General features: G+C 41.8%; 1 protein-coding gene across 3 annotated transcripts in view; it reads left to right on the forward strand.

The window, feature by feature from the left end:
- Window positions 1-18,555, forward strand: part of mllt10 (MLLT10 histone lysine methyltransferase DOT1L cofactor) — a 359,252-nt gene extending 340,697 nt beyond the window's left edge. For 2 of the 3 annotated variants that reach the window (XM_070881397.1, XM_070881399.1), the window contains exons 13-19: window positions 2,965-3,119; window positions 7,677-7,865; window positions 8,002-8,090; window positions 9,851-10,197; window positions 14,482-14,581; window positions 16,282-16,488; window positions 16,848-18,555. In XM_070881397.1, the coding sequence (XP_070737498.1) occupies window positions 2,965-3,119; window positions 7,677-7,865; window positions 8,002-8,090; window positions 9,851-10,197; window positions 14,482-14,581; window positions 16,282-16,488; window positions 16,848-16,892 (1,132 nt within the window). In that variant the 3' untranslated portion in view covers window positions 16,893-18,555. The remainder of the gene's footprint in view (window positions 1-2,964; window positions 3,120-7,676; window positions 7,866-8,001; window positions 8,091-9,850; window positions 10,198-14,481; window positions 14,582-16,281; window positions 16,489-16,847) is intronic. The other variant, XM_070881398.1, reaches the window with a different exon arrangement.
- The last annotated feature ends 212 nt before the right edge of the window (window positions 18,556-18,767 follow it).

An 18,767-nucleotide genomic window follows, 5' to 3' on the forward strand; every position in this document is an offset into this window, starting at 1 on the left:
AATGGTAGAGTGAGGGATATGCTGGGCAATGAGATTACAGATTGTGATGAAATACAATTCTGCTGCTGCTGATGGTCCATAGTGCCTCATGGATACCTAATTTTGAGCTGCTCGATCTGTTCTGAATCTATCCCATTTAGCATGGTGATAGTGCCACACAACACGATAGAGGGTGTCCTCAGTGTGAAGATGGGACTTTATCTCTACAAGGGCTGTGCGGTGATCACTGCTACCAATACTGTCATGGACAGATGCATCTGCGACAGGTAGGTTGGTGAAGACGAGGTCAAGTAGGTTTTTCCCTCGTGTTGGTTCTCTCACCACCTGCCGCAGGTCTAGTCTGGCAGCTGTGTCCTTCAGGACTCGGCCAGCTCTGTCAGTAGTGGTGCTACCGAGCCACTCTTGGTGATGGACATTGAAGTCCCCCACCCAGTGTACATTTTGTGCCCTTGCTACCCTCAGTGCTTCTTCCAAGTGGTGTTCAACATGGAGAAGTACTGATTCATCAGCTGAGGGAGGGCGGTAAGTGGTAATCAGCAGGAGGTTTCCTTGCCTATACTTGACCTGAAGCCATGAGACTTCATGGGGTCCGGAGTCAATGTTACACTCCCTCCTGACTGTATACCATTGTGCCTTTCTTCTGCTGGGTCTGTCCTGCTGGTGGGACTGGACATAGCCAAGAATGGTGATGGAGGAGTCTGGGTCATTGTCTGAAAGGTATGATTGAGTATGGCTGTCAGGCTGTTGCTTGACCTGTCTGTGGGACAGTTCTCCCAATGTTGCCACAAGTCCCTAGATTTTAGTGAGGAGGACTGTGAAGACACGCCGTTGTCGTATCCAAAGCCGGTGCCGAGGTCGATGCCGGGTGGTCCATCTGGTTTTATTATTCTTATTGTTTGTTGTAGAGATTTGTTACAACTGAGTGGCTTACTGGGCCATTTCAGAAGGCAGTTAAGAGTCAACCACATTGCTGTGGGTCTGGAGTCATGTATAGATTAGACCAGGTATTTCCTTCCTTAAAGGACATTAGTATGTGTTTTTACGACATTTCAGTAGTTTCATGGTCACCATTGTTGATAGTAGATGATCAATTAAAAAACCTAGTGCTCAACAGAGGACGTATCCTTCATAGGAGCCTGTTTAATCTTTCTATGAAGGCTTCTGTAAATGGTTGTGCCATACCAATTTGATTGAATGTTTTGAAGAAGTCAACCAGGTTAGTGGATGAGAGTAACCTGGTAGGCATTGTGCACCTGAACTTTCAGAAAGCTTTTGATAAGACATAGCAGCCTTCTCTACAAGATAGAATCTAGTACTGCAGTGAATTGAGGATTAGTTAAATGCCCATAGGCAGAAAGTGATCTCCCAATCAATGGATCAGGTCAAAGCTCTGTAGCTCTGCCACATCCAGTTGTGAATGGTGGTAGACAATTAAGATACTAACAAGGAGAAGAAATGAGAAGGCTCCACAAACATCCCATTCTCAACAATGGCGATGCCCAGCACGCGAGTACAAACGATCTGTGCTCCAGAACTAACTGCACCCCTAGATCCTAGCTAAGCTGTTCTCATACAGCTTCAACATCTGGCATCCACCCAAAATTGTGGAAAATTGCCCAGGTATGTCCTGTTTACAAAATGCAGGATAAATCTAACCCTAGCCTATTAACCTACCAGCAAGTGACTACAGTAGAATTTGAAGTTTCTTCCAAGAATGAGAGAAATTCTAACTACACATGTAATCTAAACAACCATTTTGAATTTTTTAAATCGTATCTGCTGGAATCAATCATTTAGATTTGGATATTTACAGCCCAAGTCAATTGTCTGCTACTCCTTTGCTCAGCATGCCACTAAATTTAAAAATGTTGACGTTGACCATTCTGCTCATCATTTATTTTAGATGAGAATTTTGATTTAAAGATGTGGTATTACTCAATTTTTATTTATCAGTAATAAGCAAATGTGTAACCGAAGGGAAATTTATTGTAATAATACTTCGATTGTTTTTCTAAAAACAGAATATCTTAGCCCTGTTACATTATTCCCAGGTCACGTGAAACTGTTGGGGGCCGAAATTCAGGGTCCCCATTAGGCTCATTACCGCCGTTTTGCAGCGGCCATGCGGCGGAATCGAGTGGCCGCCACATTGCAGTCCATTGGCCACCCTGACCCAAATTCAGGTCAGGGATTTTTCGGCCTGTCCCCATTTCGCCCCGCTGCTATCCCGTGCCTACAATTTAATCCTCCCAAATTTAGTTACAAAAATCCACGAGCCACTGGACGGTGCCCCCAACAGCTTTTTCTGTCGGTGCACCTTCTCCTGACTATGTGCAGCCTGGCAGCATGGCAGTCCTTCAAGGGGAGGGCCCACTGTCGTGGCCGACATGTTGATATTTTTCGGCCAATTATTGCTCCCGGGTTCAGCCGGGCTGCCAACAGGCAGCCTGGCACCCCTTCTTGGCCGGACCGAAACCCTCCCTGGTGGCCGAACACTCTCCCCTTTAATGAGAGCGTGGTGATACACACGTGACATTGCATCATCTCCGCTCCGCTGCTGAGTGACAGCGGTGGAGACTCGGTCCCACCTCAACGTCTGCCCCTCACCAGGACTTACCGCCCCAACTTCCACCCCCATTATGACCGACTTTCCGGTACAACGGGGGGAAAAGTTTAAAGTGGAGAAAGTTACTCCGAAGGCCGTCTCATCGCTCCCAATGGGAAAGAAAGGTAAAAAATAGTGGGTGTGCCAGCTTTCTGACGTGCCTGAATTTCAGCTCCTTGAATTGCAGCAGGATGGCCATGTTTAATTGCATTTGCCTCAGTTAGCTGGTGTTAAATTTGCCAATTCTGAAAGACCAGTAGGGGGATCTTGAATTTTTGTTTTTTAAATGTAGATTCTGCAGAAGTTACACAAACTAATCTTGTTTCTTTTAAATTTGGAAATCCTAATCTTTCAAACAGATCTCCTGCAAGTGGCTTACAAATTCGTTATGATCAGTCAAGTAACAGTGTCTTGGAGAATCTGCCACCAGTCGCATCCAGCATAGAACAGCTATTGGAAAGGCAATGGAGTGAAGGTCAGCAGTTTCTTTTGGAACAGGGCACTCCTGGAGAAGGTATGTATTTATAAGAGCGTTTCATGCTCGGTCACTTCAATACATCAATCATTTCACACCGCATAAAGATTCCTATTTTGTGTTTCTACATGGTTCTTTTCCCCTGCTGTCAGAGCTACTGTTTATTCTTATTGCATTGCTGTTATTTTCATAATTACCCTCCTGACACATCATTTTGTTTATACACTTATGTTTAAGGACATCCACCACACAAGCCTTGTGGATAGTTCATGTGGTAGTTCTTTAATCCTTTTTGTACTTCAGGGTTTGTCATAACACCAAGGGTCGCTACTACCTGATGTCACCAGTAACATATTAGTCGTTTCCATAGATTGTGATCTAGACCTGGCTCAACTTTTGTCGTATGTAGAGACTTCCTCTTGAAAAATGAATTCAATCCTAAAATTCTATGTAATCATTCCATAGGGAAAGAATTGGACAAGCCTTATGGCAAATCAGTGTTGGGTACATTTTATGTTCCCAATTATCAGGAAGAAACTCAAGTGATAAACTAAGCTACATTGTGAGAAAATATTAGGTCACCTTGGAATAGATTTGTAAAGCTGCTTTGGAAGTAATTCACACTATAGCAATGCCTACATTTCTGCATAGGGTGACCAGCTGTTTCATTGGTTATGATAAAATGAACAATTCCATTCTGTTTTGGGCTTTGGTTTGGTAATGCCCATTGGCAAGTGTATGTTAGTTGAATGAGGAAGAAAGTTGGATTGCCTTCCTCAGTAAAGTAATTTTAATGCTTTATATGTAGACTATCCTTCCCCTCTCCTTGATTTGTGCTAGGAAAAATGTGTAATATACTTAGTGAATTATTTTAAAGTGCTGTTTATCATTCCTTGTTACTGCTTTGATAGTACTAAGGAGTTAGTCAAGATCATGTACTTACATGGTATAGGCATGAGGGAGGGAAATTGTATAATATCTACAAGTCTACCAGTTTTAAAAATAGGGACATAGTTCAATTATTTGAAAGAAAAGTGCATGAGTATTCAATATCATAAGATTTATTTTGGTGTACTTGCTCAAATCAATTATAATCTTGAACTAAATAACTACATTTTTTCCCTCGTCAATTTTTTTCTCCTTTTTTTCTCGTCAATTTTTCTCTCCTTTCCTTAAAGGATTGGTAGGAAGATTGAGGAAGATTACATGCTAAATGGTACAATTTTAAATGGGGTGCAAAAACAGAGACCTGGGGGTGTTTGTGCACAAATCTTTGAAGGTGGCAAGTTAACAAAGCAGCTTATAAAGCATATGTGATCCTGGGCTTTGTAAATAGAGCCATAAAGTACAAAAGCCAGCAAGTTATGCTAAATCTATATAAGACATTTGTTCAACTCCAGTTATTGTCGGATTCTGGGATCCACACTTTAGGAAGAACATGAAGGCATTGGAGAAGGTACAGAAGAGATTTACTAGAATTCATCCAGGGATGAAGAAACTACAGTTGCATGGATAATATGGAGAAGCTGGGTTTGTTCTTGGAGCAGAGAAGGCTAATAGCAGATTTGATGCGGTGTTTAAAATAATGAAGGGTTTAGATCGCGTAAATAAAGAGGAACTGTTTCCAGTAGCTGAAGGTCGATAACCAGAGGAGACAGATTTAAAGTGATTGGCAAAAGAACCAGAGGCAACCTAGGAAAAACTTTCTTACACAATGAGTGGTTAGGATTTGGAATGCATTTCCTGATAGGGTAGTGAAAACAGATTCAATAGTACAGGTCATGCAGACCCCAGAGTTAAAAATCCCACTGTCAGCAAAGTTCCCAGACACTGTTTCTGCTACATTCACTGGCATCCACAGTAGAGTCCAGTTGACACGAGGTGCCGTACAGCTGTTGTACAGAGTTCTCGGTTTAAAAAAGCAAAACCAAACAACACTGAAGCATTACAGTTAAAAGGAATAAAGTGTACTGCTGACCTGGGGCTGGCTGCTCCTCTCTCTCCGCCGCCTCTGGTGCTCCTTCCCCAGGTCGGGCTGGCACGCTATGTCCTCGGGCAGGTCGGCGTGGAGCGTGAACGAGGAACGCAGTGGCCGACCGAGGCGCCGAAGCTGTGCCCGAAATGTTGCACAATGACCTGGACGCGTTCTGTGCATATGCTGCACAGAAACCTACGGTGCATCATTTCAGACCCAGCTTCGGCGCCTCGGTCGGCCACTGCGCTCCTCATTCACTCTCCACGCCAACCCGACCGGGGGGCTGGAGGGGTGCAGCCGGCCCCAGGACACAGCATGCCGGCTCGACCTCAGAGGGAGCACTGGATGTGGCGGGGAGAGGAGGAGCAGCCAGCCTCAGGACACTACGCAGCTCGCGACCCCCCCCCCCCCAGCCAGGAGCCGGACCAAAGAGGTTCAACCTGTATCTTTCAAAAGGGAATTGGATTAATTGAAGGAGAAAACATTGCAGGGATATGGGGAAAGAGCCGGGAAGTGGGGCTAACTGGATTGCACCTCAAAAGTGCTAGATGGGCCAAATGGCCTCCTCCTGTGCTGTGATTCTATAATTGACCCCTTATGGAGAGGTACAGTTCCATTGGTGCCAGTCACCCACCCACCACATTCAAATGTGAACCTTAACCATGATTGTCAGCAGAATATTTGACTATCACTTGAGTCTGATATTGGTCCCTTACAATGTTCATGTAGTTACACTACCAACAGAAATTAGTGTGGTGATCATAAGGGCTGATTATTTATTTACCACCATCCTGCCTCAGTTTCTTGCCTGAAAATTAATGCCTTGCCACCATTTGTGATTTAAAAAGACATTTGTTTGTGAATCTTGAGATTTTGTTCTCCTTTGAATTGACCTGAATTGAACATTATGCCATCAAAATATAATCTAAAGAAACTAAAAAAGACAAATAGAATTTAGTAGATAACCATGAAAAAATGTGTACATATCTTTCTCCATTCAGTTTTAACCTAGTAAATGTGTAGTTCATTCCACCCCCCGCCCTTAGTTTTACCCGGATTTGATATTTTTTAAACTATAAAGTTTACAAGAAATTTTTTTTTTAATTGAAAGAAACCTTAATTTAACATTCATTAAATGATTAATTTTTAGAAAAAATCATGTGAAACCTGAGTTTTCGGTAAATGCAGCATATGAATATTCCTTTCAATGGGTTTAAAGTAAGCCTAACTTTAAAGAGTTATTTCGTAGCATCATAGAAACTACAGTATGCACAGAAACCATTTGTCCCATCAGTCGGTCTTCAAATGGAGCTATCTGTTGTAATCCAATTCCCCTGTTTTGACCTCTCATCCTTTTATATTCTTCCTTTTCAAATACATATCCAGTTCTGTTTAAATACATGTACATGTTTTTATCTCTACTTTAATAGTCATTTGTTGTAAATAATTTCATGTTCTAATAATCCTGTGAAAGTAAAGTGTGAAAAGATTTCTTCTAATTTGTCGCTTTTGTGATAACCCTGAGGGCTGGAATTTTGGTTCTGGTCATTTTGGGGCCGTAATGGTGACAAGGCGATGAAGTTTGTGCCTGCAGCCACAAAATTTGCCATCTGGGCCCTGAGTATGGAGCGGAGCACACCTCTTTTAGGGCGCAAAGTCGGCTGAGCAACTGAAAATCCGTTGCTAAAGAGCGGGCCTCGGAGCGCCCCAAGAGAGGCATCCGTGGGGGGAAAAAAGCACTCCACAAAACACACAAAAAACCATTCCTAATACCTTGCGCACTCCACATTAGGATAAATTGCAAAGCAATCAAACTTACCTCTTTCATTACTTCAATCATCGCCGCCAGGACAACTCTGGCTTTCCCGGCGGTCCTACTACTGAGTGCCACAGGGTTGGTGTCCAACAAAAATCAATGTGCTGTCGAAACCAGGGGCATTCCACACCAACCAGCTCAATGTTCCCGGGCGGTGCAGCTCAGCGCCCCCGAAAACTGGCAACTAATTTCCCGGCTGGGAGCTGGCCGCTTGCCCAGAAACCATTCCTCCTACCATTACTGCCCCTGTGGGATGCAAATAAAGATGGCAACAGGGAAAAACCAGCCCAGAGTCTATATCCTTTTGTTACCAATTCACCAACCAGTGGAAACAGTCTATCATTATCTACCAACTCGAAGCACTCCATAATCTTAAAAACCTCTATTAGACCCCCTAACCTTGCCTGTTTCAGTTAAAACAACCCTAATTTTTCAAGAAGCCTTTCTCCATTACTAAAATCTAATTCTTTGTATAATTCTAATGCATCGTCACAAAAAATGGAATGTCCAGAAAAGTATACAAAACTCCAACTGTGGCCGAACCAATGTCTTGTACAAATTCAACATAATTTCTTTGCTTTTATATTCAATGCTCTTTTGTATAAAACCAGAACTCTATTTGCTTTTTATTCCTACCTGCACTCTGACCTTTAAAAAAATTCTATATATGTGCACCCCTTGCTCTCTATTCCTCTACTTTAATTTTTTTTTTAAACCAGCTATGATATCCTTACATTCACTGTTACTTTCCATTTCTTTGCACTGAATGGTTTTTTAATATATTGTAATTTTTTTGTTCAAATAGTTATGGGAATGTTGAAATCACTGCATCAGCTTCAGGTTGAAAATCGGCAGCTGGAGGAGCAGATTAAGAATTTGACGGCTAAGAAAGAGCGCCTCCAGCTATTAAATGCTCAGCTCTCGGTACCTTTTCCTGTCTTGAGTTCAAATACCAGTCCAACAACTCTCATACACCCATTCACAGTACAAACTGGTAAGTCTCATTCTGTTTCAAATGCCAGTGTTGTTTTTTTCATGTCACACTAAATCAATCTGATAAAAGTGGTATTGTTTGCAATTAAAAATTATGTTTGGTGTTAAAAATTCAATTTTAATGTGTTCTCTTATAGTCCACAACACAACTTCCTTGCACAGCAGTAAAGGTCCCCACCTGAGCAACAATTTTCTGCCTGAAAGCTCACTTCCAATGCCAACCCAGGTGTTCATCTTATTAATGACTTTTACTTAGTATTTGAGATAATTATTTTGTCATTTTCAGTATACTGTATTTTTGTTTATGCCTAAAGTGAGAGCAGGGTACCTCAAGTCTCAATCATTGACTAGGCAATTTCTGATCATTTTCTTACCTCACCATCTCCAGCCCCACTACCCTCCCCCTCAAACTCTGGGGGAGGGGAATCCTCTTCCCTTTCCTCTCTTCTCTCTCCTTCCTCCCCCCCCCCCCCCCCTCCCACACTGTTACTCACACACTCCAATTCCCTTCCCTCTGACCCTCCACCTGCCATGACCCGTTGTCTCTGGTGACCTACTCAATAGCTCTTTCCTTCGGCCTTTGATGTTTTAGTTCCCAATTCCCTCCCGGTCTTCCACCCCTAAAGGAGCATCCTCAAATCTGAAGGCTAGAAACTCAAGCTAACCTACTGCACAAATGGCCTTATCAACCACTGTTAAATTTTGCTTGATCATCTCAAGCAATATCATGTCTCCCTCTCCACAGCCAAATCCTCCTTTTGGTCTTGGAGAATAAGAAATCCCTAGAATCCCCTTCTCTGTTCCACTGCCCCGCCTCCTCCATTCTCACTTCCAACACCAAGTTCAAAGATCGTATGGACTTCCATGTCTCAAAGATAGAATCTTCTTTTTTCCCAGTGTTACTTTAGCATTCATTCCAACCTAAGGTCATATCCTCGGAACCTCCCTCCTGCTGCAATGAATCCCAATCTTCATCTGGCTCCATACCATTCAGTTATTTTACCTTGGGGCATTGCTTGCTGCTATTATTGACTCCTTTGCCATAGCATTAATCCTCTCCTATAAAACTGCCATCACTGTCTTCTCAAAAAGCCCACCCTTAAATCCATCATTCCCTTCAATTGCTGTCCCATATCTGACCTCCCCGTTCTCTGTGAGGACCTTGAATGTGTTGTTACCACACAAAACTCCACTTACCTTTCTCAAAATTCCCTTTTCAAATATGCTGTCCACTTTTCATCCTGCCTGCAGCAACGAGATCAGTCGGGTAAGCTGCTGAGCCATTTTATTTGGCTTGCCACCAAAAACACTGTACCCAGCCTTTGACTCCATCCCCTTCCCTGGCTGTTTGCTCAGGCTAAATTAGACATTGTATAAACTCAATGTCCTGTTTCACCCAACTCTGAGTTTCATTCTTCATATCCTAACCATTTACTTCCACTTTGGCATCATCATCATTATTTCAACCCCATTGCTGCTGAAACCATTATCCTCACTTTTGTTGCCTCTAAACTCTATTCTTGCAGCACCCTCCTTCCAAGCTTCATCCAACACAAAATACAACTCGTCCAAAACGTCATTGCCTGAATCCCTTCCCACTCACTAATCATCTTTGTACTCAGAAACAATTATTGGCTCCCAGTTCCACAATGAACTGAATTCAAAATCCTCACCACAAATCTTTCCCTGGCCTCGCCTTATCTTGCCTCTTCAATCCCAGCCCATACCTTTCAATCCTCGAACTCTAGCCTTCTGTGCAACACTCTGCTGCCTCTAACTAATAATAAGTGGAAAAGCCTTTAGCCATCTCAGCCCTACTCTGGAACTGCCCCCTTATCCCATCCTTACTAATTTTCAATGTCTATTTGGGCCCTGTGAGGCACCTTGTTTACGAGTTAAAGATGCTATATAAATGCAAGTTATTATTGAGTTACTTGTTTCTTTTTTAAATAAGCTGTTTATTAAAGTTAAATGTTCTCATTTTAGGAACGAACTTCCAGTGGACACAGTACTAGCAGTTCTTCTCTTGCCAGTCCAACCACAACTGGACAGAGTCCAGCTCTGCAAGGGTCAGGGATTCATCAGGTTAACTGTATGTCAGGAGCACTAGCTAGTAGTATGCAGACGATGGCCTCCACCATCCCCACAATGTCTTCAGTAGGCGGGTTAATGGGAACTTTACCAGGAAACCAGCTGACAATCAATGGATTTGTGGGTGCTTTGAATGGAGTTATACAGAGCCCCGTATCAATAACACAAAACCCAAGTCCGCTATCGCATGCAACTGTGCCACCTAATGTAACTCTTCCATTATCTACCAATCTAAACAACAGGTAAGAATTTTAAAACATTTCTACCAGCGTTTTGAAAACTTTCTTTTGGCTAGTAAAACCAGCATAGTTTGATCTGATCAGCCCTGTTGTGGATTTTCTAATGTTATGTGAAACAGCTGGCATACTGGTCTCTTCAATTTTTTGCTTAGAGAAAACATAATACTGATTTTGTAAAAATAAATTGAACCAAGCAATTATCAATAAGGATATCTTGAAGAATAAAAGACTAAAAACAGGCTGAAGTTTTTTTTTCTGAAAGCAGAAAAGGTTAAAGCTTTGTATATACCAGCAGAGACCCGCTAAACAATTGCGGTCAAATTAGTATCTTTATTGCAACAGTACTTGTTCAAAATGTTAGCATCTTTTTCGTCTAGAATTAACGCTGATGTCCACCCTCCCTCCTTCCCCAGCCATACTGTCCTCTTGGCTCCGCAGCAGCGCCCAGGGAGGCTCTGCTCACTGTGCCCATCGGCCCCGCCGCATCCACTGCTGCCTCTTCATTGCAGCAGACCCATCGCTCCCCGCCCTCATTGGTTATGAGGCCGGGCGGGCCCTGATTTTCCATTGGTTGGCGCAACTGTCAATCAATCCCAGCCCCCACCCCAGGACAGACAAAACCCAGCCAAAAACTGACTATTATTATTATAGATATACTAATTGATTTCCAGTGCCACTGCACATCGGGAGTCCAGAGGAAGTGCAGTCTTCCAGTCAAATTGGTTAGAGAGTGGAAGATAATGGGACTGGGTCTAAGTGAGAACTGAGACGATGGCAGCCATAAAAAAAAACCAGGAGGAGTAGATAAAAAAGGCTTATGAGGCAAGGGGGAAAGCAGAGGAAGGGGGCAAAGGTAGGGAGGATGATCATTTTGGCAACAGTTTTTTTTTCCTCTTCTTCCTTCCCTCGCCCACCTCTACCTTTCCCCTTGTCTCCTCTGCCTTCTTCTGACCAACTTATTGTTGTACTCTTCATATCTTGTACATTGACAGGCAGCAGCAATTTAAGAGGAGGTAAGGAGGGATGCTGTGGTAACTAGCAGGGTGGTGACCGGCAGGGATGGACATTGGGCTGGAGACTAAAAGGAGCAGGGAACTAGGCCAGTCCTGATGACCTAGTTGCCAACTCTGATTGGATTTATTGCTGCACATTTGATCATGTAACGCTTGGTAGGAGTTTGTAAATGTTATTGTATTTGCCTTATAAAAGTTGGCACCCTGTAATATGGTGTCTTTGTGCACACTTAGAATAGTTCAAAGATACCCATTTTGTGTAAAAGTAGACTGTGAATTCCATCATATATTTAGTTTTTTTGTAACCATCTTATCTACTGCAAAGTCCAGATTTGTAAGGTGCACCCATATTTTTAGACTTGTTCTTTCGTTTGGAAAACTTAGAAGTTGCACCAGTCTAGGTCGTTTTCCTAAATTTAGAAGATGTAGCTTTGTGCTAGATTTTATAGCAGTTTACTTGAGGCAGATTGAGATACTGACTTTGGGTGATATGATTAGGGCAACCAATTGGCAGAAAATAGGAGCAAGGATTTGTGGGCCATATTTGGGGCAGCTGGCCGGCAGGTAATGGGAGTGGGCAATTGGGGTAGTTGACCAGCAGGTGGCAGGAGTGGGGAATAGTGGGCTGCTGTTGGGGCACCAGACTGGCATTCACATGAGCAGTGATCAGCATCAACACAAATCACCCAGGCCGATATCACAAGTGGGGCATCAACTGGTGAGACAGGTAGTTGTAGTTGCAGACAGCAGGTCAGAGACAAGCCAAAATGCTCCATATTGATTATTTAAGGGGATTGAGGGGAAAGGTTAACCAGGCAACAAGCAGTCGTTGCAGCAGGTATCAAACTTGTCATGCTGTAATTACTTTCTACTGCCATTGGTGGCACTGTTTGTTTTGTGTTCCTGGGTCCTCCGCCTCTACTGCAGAAGAAATCCCATGTTCTGATCAATTCTACTCTGCTTCCCAAATTACTGTGGTTTGCTATTTAATTAATTATTTATAGAATACTTAGATTCCTATATAAAATTTAACGTATGTCTTAAAAATGGGACTGAATAATGTCTACGCCATAGTCCAATTTATCTCTTGTCCTTTAACCGTGTTTTCACCTGAAGCATACACTTGGTCTTCATTTTGTATGCAGTACCATGGGAAATCAACTGTTTAACATAAAAATAAAATAATAAATTTTAGATCTTTGGTTAAGTTTATGTTCAAACATAATTTAAAGAAATAAATTATCTTGGGAGTGAACAAGATGGTGTCAAAGCTGAGGGGGGAAGTTCAGAGGTTTTCTCCAAACCACCATCTAGTGGCCAGCTTGTGTAATTACATTGTCTAATTTAGGAATTTACAAGGACGTGTTTATTTGTAACACCGAAAGCTCTGATTGAGTCCCTGATTGGTCCCCTTGGAGGATAAGACACACCCAGCAGCTTCTCCAGAAAGTGTAATTAAAACCGCCCGCTCCAAAGTAATCAGTGTCTTTGCAAAGTGTAATTTGAGCCATTCTGGCTGCTGACTCCAGACAGAACATAGCTCATTTGGAACAAGGAGAGATCAGGTTAAGACCTTCTCTTCCTCACCCCCCTCAAAAAACAAGTTCCTGCCCCCACCGTCCAAGTGCCCAACATTCTTCCCCCGCCCAAGTTCCTCCCACCACCGTCCAAGTGCCCAACATGCTCCCCCCGCCCAAGTTCCTCCCCCACGAATTTCTTCCCCCAACCAGTTCCTGACCTGTTCTCCCCCCGCCGCGCCATCGATGGGGCATTGTGTAGGGGTCACAGATTGTTAACGGGCAGGGTGGGAGATGGGTGGAGAAATTCTGACCACCCTCTCCACCAATCACTGAGGTTGGCTGATGTATGTGAGGACTTGGCCAAAACAGACTGCAAATAATTTACTCGCTTAACTTTAAATTCCCGATTGCGATCATGTTGCCCTTTTGTTGTTAACGCAGCGTGGTATTGGAGGACATTGTCGTGCACGCACAGCGGCAAAGCATATGCTCCCTAGTGTGCCTCTGTTTGCAACGCTGCCAAATCTGGACTTTGACAACCCCCCCTCCCCCAATCCTTATATTTTAGCTTCCCCCCTGAATATTGAGACCCTCTACTGTACCCTCATTTGATCTGTTAACTTAGCATAAACCTGCATGATGCATTTATTTACTGAGTCATTGGGAAAACTTGAAGACATCGTGCCGTGTGGGGAGAGATTGAAACTTGCCAGTATTCTACAAACAGTGGGAGAAGGCGTTACAAAGAGTTAGATTGCCAAAAGATCCCACATACCTTTTTTTGCAAGGGGAGGATAGTTATAAGAACATAAGAATTAGGAACAGGCATCTAGCCCCTCGAGCCCGCTCCGCCATTCAACAAGATCATGGCTGATCTGGCAGTGGACTCAGCTCCACTTACCCGCCCGCTCCCCGTAACCCTTAATTCCCTTATTGGTTAAAAATCTATCTATCTGTGACTTCAATGAGCTAGCCTCAACTGTTTCCCTGGGCAGAGAATTCCACAGATTCACAACCCTCTGGGCGAAGAAATTCCTTCTCAACTCGGTTTTAAATTGGCTCCCCCGTATTTTGAGGCTGTGCCCCCTCGTTCTAGTCTTCCCGACCAGTGGAAACAACCTCTCTGCCTCAATCTTGTCTATCCCTTTCATTATTTTAAATGTTTCTATAAGATCACCCCTCATCCTTCTGAACTCCCAACGAGTAAAAACCTAGTCTACTCAATCTATCATCATAAGGTAACCCCCTCATCTCCGGAATCAGCCTAGTGAATCGTCTCCGTACCCCTTCCAAAGCCAGTATATCCTTCCTTAAGTAAGGTGACCAAAACTGCACGCAGTACTCCAGGTGCGGCCTTACCAATACCCTGTACAGTTGCAGAAGGACCTCCCTGCTTTTGTACTCCATCCCTCTCGCAATGAAGGCCAACATTCCATTCGCCTTCCTGATTACCTGCTGCACCTGCAAACTAACTTTTTGGGATTCATGCACAAGGACCCCCAGGTCCCTCTGCACCGCAGCATGTTGTAATTTCTCCCCATCCAAATAGTATTCCCTTTCTTTGTTTTTTTTTCCCCAAGGTGAATGACCTCACACTTTCCGACATTGTATTCCATCTGCCAAACCTTAGCCCATTCGCTTAATGTTCTATTGTATCAAAGTGTTGAATCTGGTCCTAATAAAAATGTATTGCCTATCTTTAAAAAGTGTTTTGTATACTGTATATTTTTTCAAAATATTTTTCTGTTTTCTAGTGTGCCAGGATTGAGTTTACTTTCTGAGCAACAGAGACAACTGTTACTTCACCAACAGCAGCAACAACTTCAACAACTGTTGCCATCCCAGCTTACTCCTGTAAGACTATTCTTTTGTAACATTCAAAATAGATGAATGATTGCTTATTCATTTGATAGCTTGTTAACCGCCTGACCAATATATTTATAATTGTTGTCTATTTTTAAGCAAACTAAGAAGCTTACAAGTTTTAAGATATGAATGTATAATTGAAGAGGTCCTTGTGCATGAAACACAAAAAGTTAGTATGCAGGTACAGCAAGTCATCAGGAAGGCAAATGGAATGCTGGCCTTTATTGCAAAGGGGATAGAGTATAAAAGCAGAGAAGTTCAGCTACAACTGTACAGGGTATTGGTGAGGCCACACCTGGAGCACTGCATACAGTTTTGCTCTCCGTATTTAAGGAAGGATATACTCGCATTGGAGGCTGTTCAGAGAAAGTTCACTAGATTGATTCTGGAGATGAAGGGGTTGACTAATGAGTATAGGCCCAACCGGCTCAACCTATCTTCATAAGAGTTCACAAGAATGAGGTGTGATCTTATCGAAACATATAAGACAATGAGGGGGCTCGACAAGGTGGATGTAGAGAGGATATTTCCGCACATAAGGGAAACTCAAATTAGGGGGCACAGTCTCAGAATAAGGGGCTGCCCATTTAAAACTCGGATGAGGAAGAATTTCTTCTCTGAGACTTGTAAATCTGTAGAATTCTCTGCTCCTGAGGGCTGTGGAGGCTGGGTCATTGAATACATTTAAGGCGGAGATAGACCATTTTCTGAGCAATAAGGGGAGCAAGCAAGGTCAGATCAGTCATGATATTGAATGGTGGAGCAGGCTCGAGGGGCCTACTCCTGCAATAGGATACTGTATATGGCAATTGCATAAAAATTAATTGTTTTGCCCATCTTTTGCATTTAAGAATAATTTGTTATTTAAATGTATTTTAAGGACCTGCATCAAATTGACCAATGAAAGGTGCTAACAGCAAGACAGAAAAAATGTTTACATGAGTATCGGGAACATTTTTTATAATGCAATTTGTTTTTATAAAATGACTGAAAATCAGTCTGAAAATTCCAAGATCCCAGTAGATAGTGCTGCATGTTTGTCGGGTCAAGGCTAAAGTCCCTCCTACCCCTTCAATACAGATGGGTGAGTGAGCTGTGCACCTTGGTGGTAGATTCATCTCTATTCTGCACATGAAGGGGAGTTCTCAGCCGTCATATAATTTGACCAAAACTGGAAGGGGCTTCATTTGACTCAAGAAATCACATTGCTGAAGTTTCATCTGCGACTTCTTTTGAAAGGAAATATATTTTGATGTACGAGGCACTTGTCCTTTACATAAATAGGACAAAAGATTTATTTTTAAATCTGGGCTTTTAATTTAGAAATGAAACTATAGGTAAATGGTACAAAACAAAATTTAGCACATTGAGTAGTGGAGCATGCCTCATGAGAGCAACATCCATCAAGAAATGTATTGCTAGCAAGAAGACAACAACCTGGCACCATTAGAAGAGAGTGCCTGAGCCCCTGACATTCTTTACTTATTTTAAAATGTTTGTTCTTCATATGATGTCTTCCTCCATCAATGTAGTCTAATATTTTTTCTTTTAACATAAATTTTCCCTATTGCCAGAGTCTCTGCATTGATATTTTTGGGCTTGGTATTAATTACCGTTGTTGTGTTTGTAGTTTATATGCTGTCGATTAATGTGAAATTCACATTTTGTGTGTCTGTCACTAAAACCAGGAACAACATCAGGCTCTGTTTTATCAGATAATGCAGCAACAGCACCACCACCAACATCAACATGAGCTGCAGCAGCTGCAGATCACTGGAACAACACAGATTCCTATGACTAACCTACTGGCAAGTGCCCAGACTCAACCACTTCACTCCGCTCCTCCCAATCCTTTCATATCCATTCATAGTGAAACTACTACACCAAAAGTTGCAGTAAGTGTCATAGCTTGAAACAGTATATTTTACAATAGCAGTTCATGATAGAAGATACTTTACTCTCTTGTATGTCTAATTGGATTGTATTTCAAAACTGTTGAAATTAAACACAAAAATCTTATTTTAAATAAATTAATTAAAATGTTAAGTCTCTATATGGTGTGATTTTTTTGATTAACAAAAATTTATATATATATTAATGTAAATAAACTTTTTTACAATGCACCTACTTTATAAATTATTAAATATTTTGAAATAATTAAAGAAATTTAAGAAACTGAGGTGAAACATTGATTTTAAATGAATTATCATTGTGTAGAATAATTTTAACATTGTACCTTTTCCTTTCTCCCCAGAGGCTCAATGACAAAGGCAGCCCTGTTACACAGGAAAAAAGTTGACACAGGATTTTTAAATTCCAGAAAGTGTCTGTCCTGTTGTCATAGCAGTTCAGCCAGCTGCAGAGTGGATGAATCTTACTTGATGTGTAGTAGGAGTTGCTAAAGGATAGTGGCAAATACACTGGTAGTCACCATGTATGAACATATAACCAAAATAACTTTCATAAGCCATTCCTATATTGTCACAATATTTGGTTTACTAGTGTTGCAGCTTGATTGCACTAATATAAAACTTCTCATTGAGTGAGATTGGCATTGAGGAATTTGAAACATGAACTCGTTTTCAACTTCATTTTCAACATTTGAATCATTCAGTTTTTGTGCTTGTCTTGAACTGTTTTGATGCCAGTAAAATAATGATTTTTAAATATCTTTTAAATGACATGCAAGTTACATTGCATAAAAGTGACAACGGTATTGTTGCTGGTCTTGCAGATGTGATGGGCATGTCTTGGGATTTGCATCACCTGAGTTTCACGTTGCATGCATTTTGTGTTGTGTCCTGTTCCTTTGCAGTGAATGTAGTATGCTTCCAGGACCACTGCTAGCATGGATACTCAGTTGTGGTGCAATAGGCTTCTGCGATTTTCTTGGCCGCTGGGGGACCAGATCAATCTATAAAGTGGAAGAAATGGATTAGCCTGCCGCTGTGGAAGGTTCCTTTGAGAGATGTGTTGGCTGTCAGCCTAACCAAGTGCCTGTTGCTAGGTCCATTGTGAAATAGCACTGGACAGCTGAGTATGCACTCAATCACAATTCCTGTCACAGCAGCAGGAATTTCCAATAGGACATCATCTTCCTTCTTGGAAGGAATTCCCAGCTCTCTACATGGCAAAATCAGTGTGAACAATCTGGAAACCAACCCCCTCCATGTATCCAACTGCAAGTGTGTTTGAAGTTATGATTAGTCTCAAGGTTGAATGTTGCACAGTTTGTATCTCTCATCTGTAAATATGCTTTGGTGAATTTCATTAATTGCAGGGGAAAATTGAAAAATAAAAGCTCAATATTTTGGTTTGTGATATTTCTAATTAGCAGTTGTGCAGTTGACTGGAAGAGTATTGTTTTATTAATTTATTTTTATACATGCAGGGGAATTTTAGAAAGACATTAAGACCAACTGGATTTTGTAGATATTTACAAAGAAAAGTCAGTGTGGTTCATTTTAGATTCTTACTTTCAACCCACTGGTGGTTCTGTAACAAACTTTGTACAGATTTTGAAGAAATTTGCTGTAGTGTTTATTTTACTTAGTTGTAAAATATCAAATGTATTAAAGAATGATATAAAAAAAACTGTCTCAGCAATGATTGTTAGTAATGTTTGTACTCATGGGCATTACTGGTCTGCTAAAGATTGTGGGGCTAAAACCATGACTACAATTTAGGAGTTATGGAAAATGTATCTATATTAGACTTCTTTACTGCCTCCTGTGGCCTACAGCAAAATGAGCTGACATTTTATTTATTTGTTGCTTAAATAATGGTGCTGTTGTATAAATATTTTCCAAGTGGTTTTTGGATTCCAAAGAAATTCTACTTCGTGTTTTAACAGTTTTTGTATGTTCAGCTTTTTAGCTGCCCTATTGTACATGGAAAATTAAGTTATCTCAAAGTTAATTCTCTGCATATAAAAGTCAAATTAAATTTTTAACATTTTTAAAGGAAGATGTTCATTATTTTGCACATCACGGGCTGGCTTTTCCGGGCGATAAGGGCGACGGGAAATGGTTTGTGTTTGGAGCCACAAAGTTCAGCAGCTGGGCCGAGAGTGGAGTGCTAAAGGAGGTTTTCCACACCTCTTAGGGCACTAGGCTGGCTGAAAATCTGTTGCTAAAGAGCTGGCCTCAGAGCACCCCCAGAGGCTTCCCTGGGA

Source organism: Pristiophorus japonicus, chromosome 5 (assembly GCF_044704955.1).
Source record: "Pristiophorus japonicus isolate sPriJap1 chromosome 5, sPriJap1.hap1, whole genome shotgun sequence".
Lineage (NCBI taxonomy): Eukaryota > Metazoa > Chordata > Chondrichthyes > Pristiophoridae > Pristiophorus > Pristiophorus japonicus.